This window comes from Meleagris gallopavo, chromosome 7 (genome assembly GCF_905368555.1).
Source record: "Meleagris gallopavo chromosome 7, MGAL_WU_HG_1.1, whole genome shotgun sequence".
NCBI classification, from domain to species: Eukaryota; Metazoa; Chordata; class Aves; order Galliformes; family Phasianidae; genus Meleagris; species Meleagris gallopavo.
Window position 1 is genome coordinate 28,825,681 of NC_139410.1, and position 20,794 is coordinate 28,846,474.

Here is a 20,794-nt window from a genome sequence, read left to right on the forward strand (position 1 = left end):
TACTGAAAGAGACATTTTCATTCTGAGATCACAGAATCTAACAAGAAACAGCAATAAAAAGACTGGCCAAGCATTAATAAACACAGTCACTTTTCAAGGTTATGACCATAATGCATAATTTATGAAGCCTGCAGGAAGTTTTCGCCTTGATCCATTAAAATTTCTCTATAATACTTCTGTGGTTGGAAAAAAAACTTTCTAAAGTTGCAAAACCCCAAGTAAGAAATTTCTAGATGCATGACCTATGATTCAATCCCATTTTGAGATTAGTTTCTTTTAAATATTTCATAAATTACCAAAAACATTTGAATACAATAAAACACATATCTAGCCCTCTGCATTCAGACTGCAAATAATCTATGATAGACCTTTCAAACAGTAACCTCCCCCTGCAAGAAGACTTAATTAGATGCTTCTGCTAACCCGCTTGGAGTATATCATTGACACATGCATTTCTAAAGTAGAAAGAAATGCAGCCCAAGAAAAATCATCATTTGTTACTATTCTGCTGAAGACTGACAAATAGACCCACGATTAAATGAAACTAAAGCAAGTCATTAAAATTTACTTTGTCACTGTATGCTCATGTTGGGTCTGTAAAATCATTTAAACTTCCTGAAGCCTATGCTTTAACTTTGGCTGATTTCTGTTCATGAGCTACTATCTATACTGAGTAGTATAGTGAAATACGACAAATTCTAACTTGAACTGAGCTCCAACATGATGAAAGCACAATCATCTGGCAGCTGCTTTACATTCTTCACGGCACCTGTCATGGCACTGTGGCTCTCATAAGGTGTGACAAACATCTGATGGGACAACAGACTTTAAGTGCAATGGTTAGTATAATTTTTATGCGTCTGTGTTTGCTTTAGAAACAATGGACAATCAGATTAATGCAGTGTGTAAAGCACATCATATAAACACATTTCAGTCCTTCACTGCTCTGTATCAGCTCCATTACCACTCAGAATGTTGTTCATTGATGACTAATGGTTACTACATGAGATATCGCATTTCCTTTTCTTCCTGGGAGCAGATATATATTTAAACACAAATTTATCATAGGTTGCATGATTTAGACATGTTTATTCTTGTCAATGGCAGGCAAAAATTAAGTTGTTTTATTTTATTTTTGGAGCTCTACAGTAGCCAGAACTCTAATTCTGCCCAACAGTGACAGAATACTAAGCTCCTAATCATAATCTTGACATTAAAATTATTGTGGAGGTGTTAAAAGCTGTATTTAAAAGTATGCAGATATTTAATTATCTTATTGAATAGGAATGGCTTAACCTTTTAAACTTTTTTTAAACACAGATCAAGTTTCCATAGTAATGAAAACATCAAGACCTATAGGTTTAAACCAAATCTGATTGTATCAGTAACATCCTTGGGAATTCTGCAAGTTAATTTTCAGATCAGTATCACTATTATTTCTTGTATTTTGAATATACTTCTTCACAATATTGGGAAAGGAACCAAAATATCACTGACTGACATATTTTTTCTTCCGATGTGAATTTTGTGTGGTTATTCCATTAATATCTCTTTACTAGGTTCTCATTTGAGCTATTGTATTCTTTAGAAGATGGTATTTGTCAAGTCTCTGATTCCTTTTTTCTTCTCCGATTCTTTCTCCATACATATACTCCAGTGACCAAATATCTTCTCATTTCTTCAAGTTAAAATTTCATGAAGGCTCTTTTGTTCCTATGCTGTCTGCAGTACAGTGTGAACATCTCAGACTCAATGTTCACACCAGAACACTGTCATAAGGGAAGATAACAGAGTCATCTGGTGCCAAGTCTGTTTATTCTGATAGTTTGGGTAGCTTGATAATCCATCCTATGTCATATGGCTCTGATAAAGTACCTGCATTAATGCTCTGTGGATTTAAATAGAAGCCTTGGAATGTTCTGTTCCAGGGCATAATTTCCTTTATTAGGTGATCACAGCTTCTTACTGATGACCTTCAAAGCCATAGCAGAAATGTATCTTCTTTCAGATTCTTCTTTGGAAAGCAATGTCCCTGGGAAATGGAAGCTACTGGAAAATGCTGCAGTGGGTAATAACTGGGTGCTAATTTTTACAACATTTTAAGTTATTGCTGTTGCTTCCCTTTCTTGTTGTATACACACCTAGAATTTTAAATATTCTGAATCAAAATTTAAAATGGTACATACATATTTATAGTGCATTTAATGAGATACAAAGAAAGCATGAAACATTCCAAAGAGTGTACTTTGGAAATACCTCTCATATGCATATCCTACATGCTACCATAGCACAACAGTAAAGAAAGAGAAAGCGTCACTTATTTTGCGAGACAGATAAATGACAGGATAATGACCTACCTTCAAAAAAACGTTCTCAATCCTAGACAACCAGTGGAATACCAAAAACTTACCTGAACAATAAACATGGCTATGTGGTGGAATTCGCCCCGGCCTCCCTGTTTCACTGGGACAGTCATGAAGAACTTAGTGCCATCCCTGGAGAAAACGGGTTCTTCATTCTGGAAGTGTGAGATTGTGTTAGCTTCTCATGCTTTCCTTTTCACTTCACAAAGCCTGAGAAGAAACCTTAGGTTTCATGTCAGTTTGCTTTGTGTAGTTGCCATGAAAACAAATGGAGAAATACCCTTAGATTTAAAACACCATAGTTCCTGCAGGTAGTTATCATTATGCAATCTTGTCCTCAAGCATAAGTACAGTCCTTGCAAAACTGTTCCTCTTTATGGAAAGGTCTGGTAGTCTCATCTCTAATGCAGTGGGATTTTCCAGGATACGTTTCTTTACAGGCATGCAATTAATGACAGAAATAAGTCCTACTTCTGATTAGGAGAAAAAATATTCCCATGGCCTGGATGCAGAAAAACTTTAGTAAGTACTTACTTAAGACTCATTAGTTTTAATAAAATTGCACATAAAAATATACATGTTCAAGTGATATTCTCAATCATGGTTTTACCATAATTTGTTGGCACCATTTCTCCATGGCTAACTTTACACAGAAGTACAAGGACAACTGCTTGCTATAGAAGCACAGACGTTTAAAATGATTTCACATTTTTCATACTGCAAAATGAAGCCTGAAATAGATTGTGTTTCATCCATTTATTGGATGGCTTTTCAGAAGCTATGCAAACGAAATCATTTTAAAAATATTACTCTTATTCTTTCCAATTATAACCCATATGACTTCTAATACTTGAGTTTGATTGGGTTTAATTTAGCGAGGTAACTTTTCTATGAGAAAATTAAAAACAAACACAAAAGCATCAGCAGAGTATACAGGAAATGCTTGGAATAGGATTCATCTGATCTGTCTTCAACCACTTAAGAGTAAGGTAGGTAATCAGTTTGTCATCTAAGTGCCTTCTTTGCTGGATGAAGAGAGATCAAAAACTGAAGGAAATGCTGCCTCCAAAATCCAGAGAGGTATCTCAAACATCTGAACTGCTCTATGAAAAGCTGTGTCTCTTTCCACCAATGACATGGTCACTTAGAGAGCCAAATGTCTTATGTGATGCTAAGAGACAGCAATTCCATTACCAAAGAAGATGCTACTTGAATGTTTACACAGTCACTTCTAAAAACCCTAAAAGATCCTAAAACACAGCCAGTTTAAAAGGATTTTAATAGCTTATAAAGCATCATGCAGTTAAATAAAAATGACAGTAAAGTACTTATACAGACAGAAACAGCGTTTATACCATACCTGTTTAGGAACCCAAAGTTCTGACTGCATTTCATATTTCTGTAACAGAAGAAATAGCATTTATGGCTTCAAGTCATTTTGTGGGGGTTTTTTCTAACGTGCTACAGTTGTCACATTTCTTCTTTGGCACTTACATTGAAACAAATTATAATTTAATTCAAAAGTCAGTTTCTTTATTCTGAGTTTTTGGTAGAACACCACAGGGGACCAAAGAATGCCTTTTTCAATCCCTTTTGATTAGCTATCAAGATGCTTTATGCATGTGGTTCTCTTTGGTTTTTAGCTCTAGGCATCATCTGACAAGTGGATATTTTAGGTCCTCCATCAACACTGGGCAAACAGCCAGCATCAAGCTCAAAGTGAGAGACCTTTTCAAATCACAATCCCTTGTTTCAATGGGTTGCAGTGTGGCATTAAGCAAAAAGAAAAAAATAAATGCAAAGGGTGGTTTTTAATGGTCATACTCATATTTCAAATTGTGCCATCTTAAAAAACAGACAAATACAAAAACCCACAAATAGTTATCATGCACGTGTTGGAAAAAATGTAGAATATATGTCAACTGCTGTAAATTGTCACAGTCACACTGAAGTAATGAACATTTATTAGCTATAGAAGCATCCGTAAATACATGGCCTGAAAATGAAATTCTATGGCTGCTATAAAACTCTATACAGTACTTTCTGGAATTTCAGAACATGTGCAACATGCTAAAATAAATAAATAAAGGTTCACAGTTGTAATGAAATGGCATGAGGAAAGCTTGCATTTTCACACAATTGCTTTTGCTCACCCATCAGTTTATCCCAGCATAGGCACTGCCCAGAGTTACAAACTGAGTCCTGGCCAAGCTGTGCTCACTACACTGCTCACTCACCTACAAAGTCCTCCTCTGCACTTCATTTATTTTGGAGTGGAATTTCACTCCATCCCTCTCCTTCAAATTATGTCCTGGGTTACAGCTCCCTGGATACCTACTTCACGTAAGTCCACTGACCTTGGAGCACATAAAGCTTTCCTTTCAGAAGGGACTGCTAACAGTGACTTGTGATTAACTTTCTTAAAAAAAATAAAGAAACCAGGCAGAAACCCAAACAACAAATTTCCGTGTTCATAATCTAACACATAGCAAGAGGACGAACTCTCAGGTTACAAGTCAGGATAAACAACCTGCATTATTCAAAAGTACTGCACATAAGCAACGAGCTCAGAAATGATCCCTAACACTCTAAACAATGCACTTCAGTAGCAGACACTGATAGGAGCTTTTTGACTCGGAAGCCAACCTACACTAATCACCCATAACCATTTTTACTTCAAAAGCCTTTGTTGCTACTGATATTAGCATGTATAGATAATATTTATACTTCCAATTAGTTCTAGGAAGAAACTGTGACTCAGAATGGGAAAATAGCCAGTTGCATTTAAGATACAAGACTGAAAATGGAGAGATGAAATTCAGGAATTTAAGAAGTCAAAGCCTGAGTCAAAGAATGTCAAGAGGCTGCACTCAAGCAGAAAAAATGTATTTCAGCTTGGTTTACTCTCAAAACTAAAATATCTCTATTGCTTTTGTATTTTTTTTTTCTTCTGAAGTTACTTAATTTTGCTGCTGAATTTATAAGAATTATCAGAATTTTACATGTTTTCTTAGGAGTATGTAAACTGTGAGAGCCAGAAAGATCTAAAATGAAAATCTGTAGGAGGAGAGAGCAGAGATCAGCAACATGAAAATATCTAAAGGAAGACAAGCTTGCCACTGTACTAGCTATATCCATAGTATATGATGTTCAGCAACAGCAGTTTCCACTGATGCTACTGAATGAACAAAGTTGAGTAATTCTGAAAACATCACTCAAAGTTGCTAATTGCATGAAATCATTTAACCAGATTTGGAATGTTCTCACATCCATTTCCTCCCTGTTGACTAATTACACTCAGCTTGCAACTACAGCATCTGCAAACCAATTTCTGAAAATCTTTTTCTGAATATGAAAACAAAATGCAGGAAGAAAACTTGAAAAGAAAACTTAGAAAGCAATCTGACTTACCCTGCTGCAAGCACCAGTCGTTGTTTCACAGACTGTAAGGATGGAGATATTCTGGGGTCTATTTAACCATCTCACCACAGCCTTCGTGTTGCTTACCCAGTTCACCATGGTTATGTAGTATTCCCTAAACGGACAATAAAATCACAGTGTTCGGATACTCCTGCTTCAGATTGAACAGTCAAAAAAAAATACAGAAAATATACAGAATAAAAAAGTACATGAAGACTTGTACTGCATGATCAGCACTATGGGATGGGGACGGGGAAAATAATCCCATATCCCCAGTATCTGTTCCTGGAGGCACTGAGTAGAAAGGCTCAATCCCAGCTTGCTGTTCCCATTCCCCTGGGATAACTGTACTCCATCAGCACCTTCTTCTCAGCCATTGCTAAGGCATAAACTGTTCCAACTGGAAAACATTAGCCTACAAGGTATATGTCTGTGAACACACATAAGTACTTGCCAGTCAACTTAAAAACTGATACTAAATTCTGACAGAAGCCAGTATTTTCCCATTAGCAAACACCTCCAGAATATACACGTTTTTGTAAAAGAATCCAGCTCAGAAAACAAGGTCTGTAAGTTTATAGGGAAGGTGATGCCACTTTAAAATGTCACTTGCTATAAGATATCAAGTATTTAACAATGAGACCTCTGCAGAAAAGAATCCAGCTGAGCTACATGCAACAGTGGTGAGAACCTGTTTGGAAACTCAGCCCCACTTGAAAACAAGGGTCATCATTTGCATACAACTAGCTTTTTAATCTAATACCAAGGGAGATCTCATTATGTTTTGACAACATGTATTTAATTATGCATTCAAAAGATATCTTACTAGATCAAAATGCTGAGCAGTGCCAGCAGCAAAGCTGAGTCCAACTCTGATGCTGAGCACAGGAGTCAGCAATTCCCTGTAATCAACCAGCCTATAAGGTGCTCTATGATAGCAAAACAGCTGAACAGCCCAACACACACAACTTGCTTTTAGCTTTTATTTTTTGCTTTTAGTTAAATAAATATTTTCACATGCAGATATTGGAACGGTAACTGGACATAGTGACTTCAGGCAAACTGTGAGTCTATTTTTTATTTGTTGTTTGAAAATCGTTTCAAATCCTTATCAAGGAGAAAAACGTACACCAAACCAACACAAGATCTAACATAAGGCTCTGTGACAAAGCCAACAAAGCAAGGATCCAACAAACAATCCAAGTGCAACACCAGACCTCAGGTAATTCATTCCCCAGAGCAGAACTCAAGAACTGCGTGTCTTTCCCTTTGCATACATGAGCCTGAAGACAGCCAAAAGGAAATGTTCGAAATACATATATAAGAACAGGCTCCTCCATGTGCTTCAGCATCAAGACAGCATCCACAGTCCCCAGTGTCTGATTATCCTAGAACCAAATGCTACAAAATAGAGCCTGAGCTGCTCCATTTGAAAACATCTGCAGGGAGGGATGAAACGAGATTTAATCATTTGGAAAGCAGCTGATATAGTAATTAATAGTACAAATCAAACTATAACACCATCTTCCATCATGGACATAAACTCCATAATCACTGAGGTGAAAGCAAAAGATCATTTAAAAACTCCTTTCTTCTCCCCTCCCATCAACTCTGCATACAAATAAGTTCAAACTTCACTACATTATGACTTGTTTATCAGGAGTGCAGTATAGTGTAACAACACACATCCTTCCAAAATTAAATACTGCCTCCAAGTAATATTCCTTTGTAATTCAGAACAGGCACACTGCACAAACACACATACAGGGAAGCAGCACTGTTATAGGCCAACACATGTAGCATAGTCAAAAGTTTGTAGGAAAAAAAAACATGTTTTATTAGACTATATCACAGAGAGGTAGTATGGCAGAGACATAATCCAGTTTCAGTATTCAATCGGCCTAATCAGAGATGACCTTACCCTCTTGGCTCTCACTCAAAATATCTTTTCACCCCACTCCCAGCTTTCTTCCCCAGCACGCTCCTCTCATATCAGAGACACTGTAATATGGACCAATTCTATCATAAAACCTGTTTGCTAATACTCATCTCCTCTACACCGGACCACCTAACTCTAAGCATAACCATCAAAATCCCTGATTGTCAAGAAAACTTTATTTAATCCTTATCTCGCAGACCTGTGGTTTTTCTTTTAGACAGACTTCATTTCATATCTAATCACATTTTCATCTCAATATTGTAGGGTCTCTTCCCTCTCATCTATTCTAAGCCTTTTTCCTTCCTGAATTCAAAGCAGTAAGCTTTCTTTTTCACACTACAAAAGCAGACAGAAATCTCTGAATAGAGAAGAACAGAACACCTTATGTGTGTTGCAGAGGTGCTGCACACCAAGGTGACATCCTGGGCCTGATGCAGACAGAGGATATTCAGTGAGAGGTGTGAGGAAAACAAATGCTTTTCCTGAGTATATGGCAATAACATTTTTCTTTTTGAAGACTTGTAACTTGGTGAAATCTGGGTTTATTTCTCAGTGCTGATAAAAACATGTTTGATATCAAAAATGCTTATAATCTTTTGCCAGGCCTGTACACCCGAATTTTTTAATCTTCCTTTCTTATTGAATGTTTTTCATTTATTTTGATTATCTCAGTTGATATGCACTCCTGGGGAGGCAGTTGAGCGTTTTTCTAAAATATTTATAATTATTCAAGAATATTCAGCACACCTTGTTTCACTTGCACATGCAGAGATATATGCACATTTTGCTAGCTACTGTTATAAGTTTTCAACAAAGTCAGCAGGGGCAATAAGCTGAACAAAGCAAAGGGATTTGCACTGCATTATGCTGGATGCGTAGTTACAGTCCTAATTAAGTTTGAACATCAGATACTTAGATTTAAAATAGCCTTGAGCTAACACAAGAAAAAAAAGTTTTAAAAATAGGAAATAGTAATGAATGAAAGGAATCTTACTTTCGTTGATGGTATTAATAGACTTGGATAATAAGGAAAATGGGGCTTATCTTAAGAAAGCCAAACCACTACATCCTACTTGTTTGCTGGCAAGCTGTTGAGAAACAGAAACTCAAACAGTGCACAATGCTCTAAAATATTTGCTGTATTCTTAAATTATTTTCATTGTAGTATATTGAAAACTGTATAAGTATTTACAGATGCTAATAAAAAATGCCATTCTCAAAAGCCCATGTGAAAAATTTAACACAAATGGTTTCACGGTGTGCAAAGTAGCGAAGATAACTGTAGATAGCATTTTGGTATGCTGCTTGCTGTAGGCACACACAGATGAACAGAAGCCTTCCTCTGGGACTATTTGATCCATGGCACCCTTTCCATGGGTGCCAGCAGCCACCATCACAGCCAGGCCATATAGCCTCACTCCCCATCTACTCACAGCCTCAGACCCTGGCCACTTGGTAGCCCAGCCATGGTGATGGTCATCTGCTGGGCCCTAGCCCAGCCACAAGCTGTGTCAGGCCTGGTTCTGCCCCATTTGCAGAACCTACATTTCTTCCCATTGAACAGGGAAGGGAATAATCCATCAGTATCTTGGCACTGAACAGGAAAGCTTCAATAAAATAAACCCCATGAATATACTTTTATCTTGGAGGCTTTGACTGAATATATTAGAGCCATTTGATAGAAGGTGCGGTAATGCATAAATCCTTTGCATTAACCTTGTGAGATAGGTATTGCTCTTGCACAGTTATAGAAGAGAGGAGGGACAGAAGCTTGAAAGAAGTGACTAGACAGCATGTCTAAGAACAGCTGAAAACGAAACCTTGGTTTCTTAATACAAAACTGCCCCCTGCATCTTTTCCACTTGAGTTAGAAGAAATAAGATTTCTATCTCATTGCAAGGCTCAGACAAACTGGCTGCAGGAGGTACAGAATCCTTTACAGAATCAAAAGCTTATTTCAAGCTAAAAGTATATAAAAGCATCCAAATAACTCTGTTGATTTGGAAATGCATAGGCAATTTAAAAAAAAAAAAAAGATTTTAAAAATTGTTATTTAAATTTATGTTAACTCAATTTCCTAAATGTCTCCAGTTCCACTACAAAACATTAATTAAAATCAATCAAAATGATTGAAATATGAAAACAGGATGTGGTCATCTACCTTTTTTAGGCTTTTAAGCAGTATTGGAAAAAAATAAGAAAAGGATTGACTTAATTTATTAAAGTGCCTTTTAAAACTACCTGGTCAGCAGTGACTGGAAATACTGCAGTCAATGCAGTTTGCTCGCTATGGCTGAGAGCAGAAAAAGGAAGCAGCAGATGACCCCTACACACTGAGAGACTTTCAAGAACCAGTGTAGAAATAACTTTTCATGCATTTCTTTAAATAATTTTCTCCACAGACTAAAACTTTACAGAGTAAAATTAAAAATATTTTTGCTTTCTTTCAGAATAACTTGAATGAAAATTGAGAAGTATTACCAATTACATTTTTAGAATCCTCACAAGCAGTAAATGATGGTAGAGCATTGAACTGACTCAATCTTACACCCTAAGAACAGAGGAAGAGGTATCTGCCTTCAGAGGTCCCACACTGCAGAGTTGGGCAGGGTTGAGAAGATGAACATTACTTTTTGGGGTTATAAATAACTGAAACTACATTCCCTACCCATTTATGCATGGGATTATATCTCTCCTATGATAGCAATTGGTGACGACGTGAACAATATGCATTTTCAAAATGCGTCAATCATGAAAGATCTTTAAAGTTATGACAGTCCTCCTTACTATTTAATTGTGAAATGCTACTATCATATATTTAATTAATGACTCCACAATGAATTGATTAGAAAGGCAGTGAAAAAGACTTGACCACTGAGTACAGCCAACACTTTTCTTTAAAAATACGATAATTAAAAAAAACCCTCCCAAAAATTATAGTCTCCAAAGATTTCCACTATAGAAAGGCCTGCTCAGAGGCCATTCCTCATACCAGCATACATATTAACACATGGATATATGTGTGTATGTGTGTGTATACACATTCGATGACCTATGTGATTATTGTCAGTTAATCAAAACCAGAGCTAAAATGTAAAATTCTCAGAATTACTGGCTCATATCTATGCAACTTTCCTATATTTTATAGCACAGATATTATTATGCCCTAACAGCTAAAATGAAGATAAAGCTAATTTTTTCCAGGCTTAAATAGTTTTAACCAACCTTCTGATACATCATAGAATCATTAAGGTTGGTAAAGATCTCAAAGATCACCAAGTCCAATGATCAACTCAACACCACCATACCATTAACCATGTCCCTCAGTGCCATATCTCCACGGTTCTGAACACCTGAAGGGACAGGAAACTTCACCACCTCCCTATGCAGCCCATTGCAATGCCTTAACACTCTTGAAAGCAGTATTACAGAAATTTAAAGGAATGTCACTGTGTAACAGAGAGAGCAGAGAACATTATCTTCACCAAGGACTCAAAACTCTGGGGAAGATGCCACGCAGTCTCACACTAGAAATTTTACAAACTAAGATAGACTTCAGCTTTAAGATGCAAATAATACTTTTTAAGATATCAGTATTCGCCTGTTTTGATCTACCCTTGTTTTCAACAAATCAGGCAGAAAGAATGAAACCGAAAAATCTAAAATGAAGCCATTACGTTTTCAAGACTGTCTTCTTCTTGCTGGTTTACACAGTGCTTCCATTTCACATCTTCACATCTTTAAACAATAAAACAACAATTTTAATGCTGTTTAAGCAAGTGCAGATGCTAACCTTGGTAGCAGGGAATCTCTTTCAAATCTCATACAGGCACTCATTAGTGAGGGGCTAATAAACAGCAGGAGATTTTGTTCTGTTTCTGAGCACCAATAGAAATAAAATACTTCAAAATCCACAATGCAGTCAAAATAATTCTCTCCATGAACACAATCAGTCAGCATTCCAGCTGACATAAATAATTACATGGCATAATTCACTACTAAATTATTCCTGCACTAATTTTGGATACCTCAATTTGTGTAGAAGAGAGCTGAGGCCAGCTTGAAGTTGGTATTGATGGTTGTGAATCACTACCCACCATTAACTTCTAGATTGTTTTGGAAACTATTACTTCAACATCTTTTCTCGGAACTGCAGGAACAACCCAGATACAGCATTTTTTTTAGAAATACACATCTTCAAAGCCAATCTTTCTATTCTCTTTTCTTCCCCACCCAGTAATGCCCTCAGAGAAGAGGGAAGTGGCAGATCTCTGCCCTTAGACTGCAGCTACATCTGCACTGTAGCTACTCTTTATTACTATCACCTATACCATATAACAGTTTAGGGCTAGAAGACCATTAACATGTGCACTGAAACCACAGTGGGAATTTCAACAAGACAACCGTAATTGTCAAATTGGAATAACCCTAAGGGAATAAATGGAAATTTTCTTGCCCTTAAGGAAAAGTTTCAAGTGATCTCCAATGAGTACAGGTCCCCAGGAGCTTGCCTTAAGACAGTAACTTTATCAGGAGGGTTACCAGTTGCAGCCAGTCCTGAAGCTAAAAGGACCATTAAATCAGCTTAGTGGTTCCAAAGCACGATTTCTTCTAATGACCTTCCTATCAAGCACAGGCACAGCACAGCCTTTCTTAGTCTGTGTGACCTGATGGCATCACTTCTCCCCCTGCCACCTCCCTGCATCTGTCAGCTGAGGGGTGAACTATTTCCATAACCTAATACATTTGACAAGTTTAAGATATTCATCTCTAAATGACAGAACATCCTGGTACATACATTACCTGAATGTAATTTCATTTCAGAAACAGAAACCAACAAGTTGGCTCACAGCAAGAAAGGTTACAAATGAATGCCACAGCAAGCACAAAGCAGCATTTGGACCTCTTGACTCTATCTTAGTATTCCTAATTTCACATATTTCAAGAGAACTGAAGCTCCTCAGAACATTGGAAATGAGCAAATTCCAGATCCCTGAGATTTTTAAGAGGAGCAAATCACATGTATTTGACCTCATTGTCTTTATGTCTGGCTGTGAGAACAAGGTCAAGTGTGTTCCAGCCAAATACAAGAGTTTTGCTGAAGTAAAAATGGCAACCAGTAGCCTGAGAGACAGTCACGTTAAATCAAACACAAGTTTCACCAAACAGTGAAATTAAAATACCTTGATTTAAAGCTGTCAGGTGGCATCAGTTCCAGTGTATGCGCTGGTCCGTACAGATTAACTACAAACAGCTTTACTGTTGGGTTTGTTTGACCTGCCTTTGAAAAAAAGAAAACAGGAGCTTTAGAGGTACTGAATGAATCAGTGGCAGCTAAAATAGACTTGCTCATTAGCATAATAAAGTATGTTTACAATAACGAGAAAGCTCTTTAAAAGTGAATTTCACAGCCATACAAGTTACACAGATGAAGATAGTAAGTATTAATTTCATAATCCTCTTGTTGTCCCTCACTGATGGCAGTCCTCTGGTGCAGGGCAAGGGGACAAAGTTGGAAGTGCATTGGTCAGTTCCTAAAAGAGCAGCCAGATCCAGACTCAGCGGTCTTTTCCAGCCCCTAGCATTCTTCCAAAAAGCTACATAACCTCTATCTGACACAGCATTCCTCTTCTTCCTCTCTTCCCTTCTCTTTCATCACCATTTTCTCTAGGTCTTCCTGACTTGCTGAGAAGGAAATCTCTATTTTTGGTACACAGGATTCTGTCTTCATAAGAGAAAAAAACAAAACAACAAAGAACACTTCTTATTGAAAACGAGAAATAAAATGGTAGCTTGTTATACATCCACTGGGAAGAGTCTGATAAAACTTGAGTATCTACAAGAAGCCAAGACTCATGCTTCTCTTGGTAACATGGAACATTATTATGGGGCATTCTTGAGAAAAGACTGGTGACAGAAAGCAAAGGTATAAAAAGCTAGCAAGTAGATACCACTAGTCCCATACCAATCTCCCTGCAATAACATATTCAAGCTTATTTTTTCTGTAAGCCATGCTACACAGCCTTTTAAGGGGGAATGACAAGTGTGTATTTCAATGGGAATGACTTTAACATATTGAAAGGGCCAAGTAAAGTCATTGATATTTGGCTTTAATCATATTAATCTACAAAGCAGTACATTGGACTCTTCAAAGGGATAGTCAGAAGTGCAAAAGGGCTTGGCTGAAATATACCTCTGTATTTTTTCTTTAGAAATCAGGTTTTTCTCAAAATATAGGCAGTCTGAATGCTGAGTCTATTTCTAAGTGATATGAGGGAGAAGAAGGTGGTACTTGTGTATTTTTACTAGTGCTAAAGACTTGTAAATTGACTCTTGGAATTTATTTCTTTCTTATAAAGTTTTACATCTGCCTGAAAACAAGTACGATATTTCAAAGGCATTCTCAACATGGAAGCAGCTTACACAAATGCAAAACTGTGGAAGAAAACCACAGATCAAGTCCTTTGGGCACAACAGATATCTCCTATAAGTCTGTCTATGCAACACGTACACAGAAGTGCCTGTTCCAATACTCACAAATACATGTGGGTTTCATTTTATTTTTTAATCACAATTAAAAATTTCTTGAATGTTTTCATCTATGTAAAGATCCAACCTTTTTTTCATCTCTGATGTTGTACCACAAGATTCATTACAAATTAATGATGTTTAATGGGGAGTTAGATTGACATTAAATAGATACATTAAATAATGTTATTTCATTAATTAGATTACTAAAATAGTACTGTGCATCACTTTTATTCTGAACTGCTAATCAAGTGGAATTCCCATTTCTTGTTTACAAAGCTCATTTTTTTAAAATATTCATTACATTTTTTTCTTTTCTCTATCACTCAAGGCATTTTGTCAGTGAAAGCACGTGAACTACTTCTGAAAAAGTTATTATTTTATTATTTCAGAGTATTATTTCATAGCACACATTATATATCATACACATTGTTGTTTCATAGTACCTGTTGCAATCTATTTCTCCACCCATTAAGAACAAAGACTTATCTCCAAAAACTGGCAGCAAGAATAGGCTAAGAGCAATATTATTTCAAGTCCTCAATGAACTTCCCTTGAAATTTCAAAGGAAAACCACACACACATACTTATGTCTCATAGAAGAAGGAAACTCATGCACTTTAAAATTGTATGTAAGTTAAAGAAAACCTGTTAAGTTGGAAGATAATATCAGCATTGGAACTTAACAGAACAATGATGACTAAGGAGGCATTTCATCAAGAAACTCCCAGAAACTGAGGAGCAATTTCAGACATTATCCCTCCCTGATCTGCCCTGTTATTTTCCAACCTGAACCTAAAAATCTTTCTCTACATGTTCTCAAACTCAGTCATGGTGCATGTGTATGCATAAATATCTACATATATAAATATATACATACATATCATATGTATATAATATAAATTATTCAACTTATATCAAATATTATACAATATATATATCATACATATACATATTTTAATTTATTATTTTATTTAATGTGACAGTATCTTTTTTCCTGTGCAGTCCTACAAACATTTTACTCTTTTCTCAGAAGTGGTGCACTGACTTTAGCATGCAATATGCTAATGACGAAATTGCTATGAATCATTCTGTCTTCTGCTCCCTCACACGATAATTTCCTTCTAGCAAGAAGTGTTACAGTCTACTAGAAAAAAACATTTAATTAATATTTCCTGAAAAGCAACGTGAACCAAGTCAGCTTCTATTGCCTTCCAGAGACACTCCTTTCATACAGAATACCACTACTGAACAGGAAATAGGAGGGTATGGACTACAGTTGTACTTAGCTTACCTTAGGGTATGGATACTGCTTTGCTTTTGGATATAGGCCTCCAGTAAATCGGGGAATAACCATGCTAGGAACCAGGGAGTCATTTATGGTCAGGAATGCCAGTCTTTCACCGTCTGGAGACCACCAGTGGGCAATGTGAGAATGGAGAAGTTCCTCTGCAAAAACAGATTGCCTTAGCATCGTAACAGCAAGTACTTCAAACTTCCCAGCTCATCTGGTTGTCACTGATTTATTCTTTCTGTGGCTACTTGAAATGTGTCTGTTTTAATTCCCCTAATTTTACATTATACTGACTGAATGTTTGAATAAGAAGGCATAGGAAAACATCAATCTTGCCCCATCTTCCTCAAATGAATACTTTCATTGACATCGATACATTATTGTAATGTGAAAGATAAAAGTCATTGTCATATGTTTTGTTCTGTTGCATTTCATTATACATGTTTAATTAATTTTTAAATGTTTTGGACAACTTTACTTGACAGTTCTTTTAGGATTGACAATCTGCTTCCTTCTTTAATATGAAATTTTATTATGCCTGATTTCTCTGCATGCAGATCCTCACATATTGACTTATGTAATGATTTTTGAAGTACAATTTGGGGGCTTTAGTTTAGGGTTTTTTTTTGCAATCTAACTTTTCAAAAATAGTTTTAAAAACTTGTTTTAAATCCAAATTTTATTTGATTTTAATCCAAATTTTATTTGATTGCCAAATAAAAGTCATTCTTTAAATGTAATGCAGTGTTTTCTTGTAGTTACTGTGATTGTATTTCATACTAGGAATTAAGAACAGAAGCACTCACAGAAGCAGCACATACAACTGGAATACCAATAAAGCAGCCTGCAACCAATTCCAAATTCACGCTGTACAGGTCATTTGTCTTCCAACTGTGAAAAGACTTGGATGTTTTTTGTTATGTATTTGATAACTCTTTTTTTTTGCAAGTATTTTGTATTTAAATTTGAAGAACATGGCTGGAAAACTAATTGAGAATAACATAATAACCAGAATAGAGGCCTGACAGCATGCATAATTTAAGAATCTACTTACAAAACCCACTTAAATTGTCAAAGGACACTCTCCAAGACACAAATCAGATTCTGAAAGGATTGAAGTGCCTGAATGAGTTGAAGCCTCTAGGGAAGGAGCAATGAAGCCCGGACCTATCTTCAAAGTTGTATATTCTGGGTCACATTTCTGCTCCCAGACTGCATATCTAAAGCCTTTTACACAGGTGACCAGCAGAGAATGAATGGGGTACATCAGACAGCAAAAATTATAATTGAACTTGCTTTAATTATTTTAATAGTGAAATCGTTCAATAATTGTGTTTGTATTCAAACTAGGTTTTTCATACACAGTTATTTTCATGTGTCTGTACGAAGGATGGGCACACAGAGAGAAACAGAAGCCTAACCCTAGACAACATCATTGCCACTATTGAGCTAGCTGCTGCTCTTTCCAAGTTCACCCACTTTCTTCCTCTGTTCATCGTGAAATGTCTACAGCTTAAAGGAAAAGTGATTTGTTTTACCAACAGCTTCATTTATCTTTAAGACAAATGAAGTTACAGAAAAACTACATCAATCTACTTTAGATACTGCTTGATACACTGATAAACTGAAAAAAAAAAAAAAAAAGTATTGACTATTGGCATGTGTCAAGGAAAAGTTTAGTTTTGCTTCTCATTAGTTCTCTCAAATGTAGATCTTGCTAACGCAGAAGTCCAAACTACATAAAATTCAATTCACTGCCTTAAACTTCTATCTGTATAATTCTCAGCAAGGATCTACTCCATACCTTCCAGACAGTTTAGATAAAAGGCATGGAAAATACCAGAACCAATCAGTTGCATCAGGTAACCTTCTGTGGTCTCTTCCAGCCTGATTCATTTTTCAATATTCTTATAATCCTTTGCAGACTAAAATGATTTATTTTTATAAAGAATCTCACGCTGCATTTTGTTCTACAAACTAGAGTTGTATGATGATCCTTCAGTATATAGCATTCATGGCAGCTCCGTGCTGCACCAAAAGGAGAACAGAAAACACACGCTTGCCCTCTCCAGTGCTGGTGCCCCAAGTGCATGCAAAATGGGCTCAAAGTTGCTCTGTTGTATCCATGAATATGACAAAATGTATGAACACAGGAAAACACTGGAAAACATTCACTGCAGGTGGCTAACTATCAAATACACACAAAGGGATGCAAATTACCATTCTAATTTCAGAGCTTACTTGGACAGAAAGCAAAACTTGTCAGTTTTCAAAGCTGTCTACGTGAGCTATCTGCTCATAACTACTCAGATGCCAAGAGGTACAGACAACATCATTTCTGAGGGTCCCACTAATGTGCCTTGTTATCCTGTGCACCACATTCTTAAAAAACATTCTGCCCTGCAAAACTCTACTTACAGTAAGAAAGATACTTACAGTAAGATATTTACTGTATTTACCCTATTAATCTATAGAATTAATGAGCCCCAGAGTCTCACAGAAACAATAATTGACGTGTGTATTAATTTAAATCTTTTGTATCAGGGCTAGATAATCTACTCCAAACTTTTTTAGTTATGTTAAAGCATTTCAGATGCAGAGAGAAACCCTGGGCTACTGCAGAAGTTGGAAGATAACACAGACTGAGCTGTCCACTGCATTTTGGCACTGCTTGTCAGCAACAGCACACTTTCAGAGAATCACAGAATATCCTGAGTTGGAAGGGACCCTTAACGATAATCAAGTCCTACTCCTGGAGCCCATTCTGAGTTGCTTTAAATGAAATTAGCAGTTGCTGCTGAGGTAGCACTAATGACAGCATTAAAAACTTGCCATAACACTCAAATTGGATTCAAGTATCTTCTTAGAGACAAATGCAATCTTACTGCTTGCTTTCTGGGGCTGGAGTCTCTTGCAGGTCATGCTAATGCCAAATACCAAACACTGAAGAATTCACAGCTAAAAAAGCATTGCACTAGGTAACATCACCTTCCGATATGTATCCAGCAGTAAAGAAGGAAAATATAGCCACGTCTACTTCTGTGCTATGATTTGTCTGTGACTCCAGTTAGGATGTTTTAATTGTAAATGGACTGGCACAGTTGTTCACACAAGCATCAAACTGACTCCTATCTCTCCTTAACTGTGTGCAAATCTAGATAGCTCCAAAGAAAAAAAAAATGGAGTTATTCTAAATAAACAAAATATACAGGGTGTTTAGTTTTATTTGAATAGCTCTATTTGAAATGTCAGCTCCACTGAAGTAGGCAGTGAAAACCCAATGTTTTTAGAATTTCACTACTATGTATATTTTTAACATACCATCTAATATTCATAGTTCAGCTGACATAGTTTAGTCGAAAATAAATTCCTCTTTTTCATGAAGTATTGTTATGCAAAACACCACTCAATACAAAGTATGAATAGATACAAAGGCAATCTTGCAAGAAAATGAGAAGCCAAAGAAGCAAAAGCAACATGAGAGAGCATTTTCTGAAATGGATTTTTGCTGTTGGTTCTGTACAAGAACCTCTCATCTGTTTTAATAAACATAAATATCTGTCTGGCTTACCTTCATATAACCAGTCTGCAATTCCATTAAAAATAATTCCTTCTTTTCCCGAAGATGTCAGGCGCAATGAGCTGCTCTTTACATCAGGCTGGTAGTAGATGTTATTTTCAAAAATATAAATCTAGATGAGGTAAGAGAGAAGGAAAGAGAAAAGAACATTTTCTTTGATATAAATGAATGTTCAGCAAACAATATGCAATTTTCTCAGGCTCAGAACAGTCAACAGAATAATTCATCATGAGTTTCCTCTGACATGGGCTACATATTTCCTTTTATTATCAATTTGGACAAAGTATGCAAACTTTTAATACTTATAGTAGGCCAAATTCTTCCTTTGAAATAAGCTTTTGCAGTTGGAATGTTTTTATTCACTTTAAGAAGAACTACTGCATTCCTCAGAATGGTAGAAGAGGCCAGTTTTATAATAGTTGAATAAATTAAAAAAAATCCACTTATTCCACTTTATCTAATAAAATCTTCTGTCTTTCTAGCCAAGAAATTAGACATAGTCCTGCAAGTACATACAGCACAATACATACATAATAAATGTGAGCTGTAGCTTTGTATCAGTATGGAAGCTTAGTGAGAGAGCAAAACTAAGTCACAGACTGCTGCATCACCACCTTTCTCCAATCCACAAGGATTGGAGCACTTCACTGCAACACACTTTGGGTGTGCAGTATCACAAATTCCTTCACTGGAGACATTTTCCCCCGTATGAGGTTAATAACAAATAAACATCTGATTTGGGCTTTTTTTTCCTTTCCTGTGAAATTACAACTGTTACATATGTCTTTGCACAGCTTAACAATGGAATCAATCTAATACCAGTATTATACTAAGAAAAAGCAACTAGTAGAACAACAGAAGTAATGTACAGCACAAAATTTGCGTAACAGGATTTAATCATTGAATGCTGATATATGGAGTCGCAGGGGCAGCTAATATGAAGTAAATATATTTCCACCAAAGAGCATTTTAAAAGCCTAGTCATTTATTATTCCCTCATACTTCTACGACAAACAATTTATGGGAAAATACTAATGAGAGCTTAGCATTATTATTGCTGTTATTGCTGTCCTTTCCTCCTCTGAATTAGTATGTGAAATAGATTTCCCTCTGAGACCCCAAACCAATGGCATTTCTTGATATCTAATAGTAGCTACTTCATGATTCCACTGCATAAAGCAATAAAGCTGAGATTTTTCATCCCATGAGTACTGCAGTGATTTTCACCATTCCTGTGAATCAAGGGTGACTTGGAACAGTTATTTTGATCAGTAAATCAGAACTATGCAGGGAGACCAAAATGGAAGTAAAAATATTTGATCCAGTTTGAATAATCCAAAATGTATTATAACTACTTACTTACTGTACTTACTTATTATAACTATAGTTTAATAAACAATATTTGATGTAGTTGAGAGTTTATGGAAGCTGATGTGATCCAGCATTCATACCAAGAGAAAGCAAATAATAGAGAACCCTGGAGGTACCAGGTTTTTGAATTAATACTGACAAATACTTCTTGTCAATATATATAATTCAATATATATTTCCACATTCAAAGTTGTTTTTTTTTTCCTAAGATAAAAGGAAAAGTAGTAGTAATAACAAGGCATGGTTAATTACCTAACTGTGCAAAATAAAATAATTTAGCCCAGCACTCTCTATTAGAG

The 20,794-nt window shown here is 36.2% G+C and overlaps 1 protein-coding gene across 1 annotated transcript in view; it reads right to left on the reverse strand.

The window, feature by feature from the left end:
• DPP10 (dipeptidyl peptidase like 10) overlaps window positions 1-20,794 on the reverse strand; it is a 188,674-nt gene that overhangs the window by 24,350 nt on the left and 143,530 nt on the right. The window contains exons 8-13 of the mRNA XM_085228156.1: window positions 19,116-19,236; window positions 15,545-15,699; window positions 12,906-13,003; window positions 5,775-5,898; window positions 3,724-3,762; window positions 2,411-2,518 (exon numbers count right to left, since the gene is read on the reverse strand). Of these exons, the coding sequence (XP_085084282.1) occupies window positions 2,411-2,518; window positions 3,724-3,762; window positions 5,775-5,898; window positions 12,906-13,003; window positions 15,545-15,699; window positions 19,116-19,236 (645 nt within the window). The remainder of the gene's footprint in view (window positions 1-2,410; window positions 2,519-3,723; window positions 3,763-5,774; window positions 5,899-12,905; window positions 13,004-15,544; window positions 15,700-19,115; window positions 19,237-20,794) is intronic.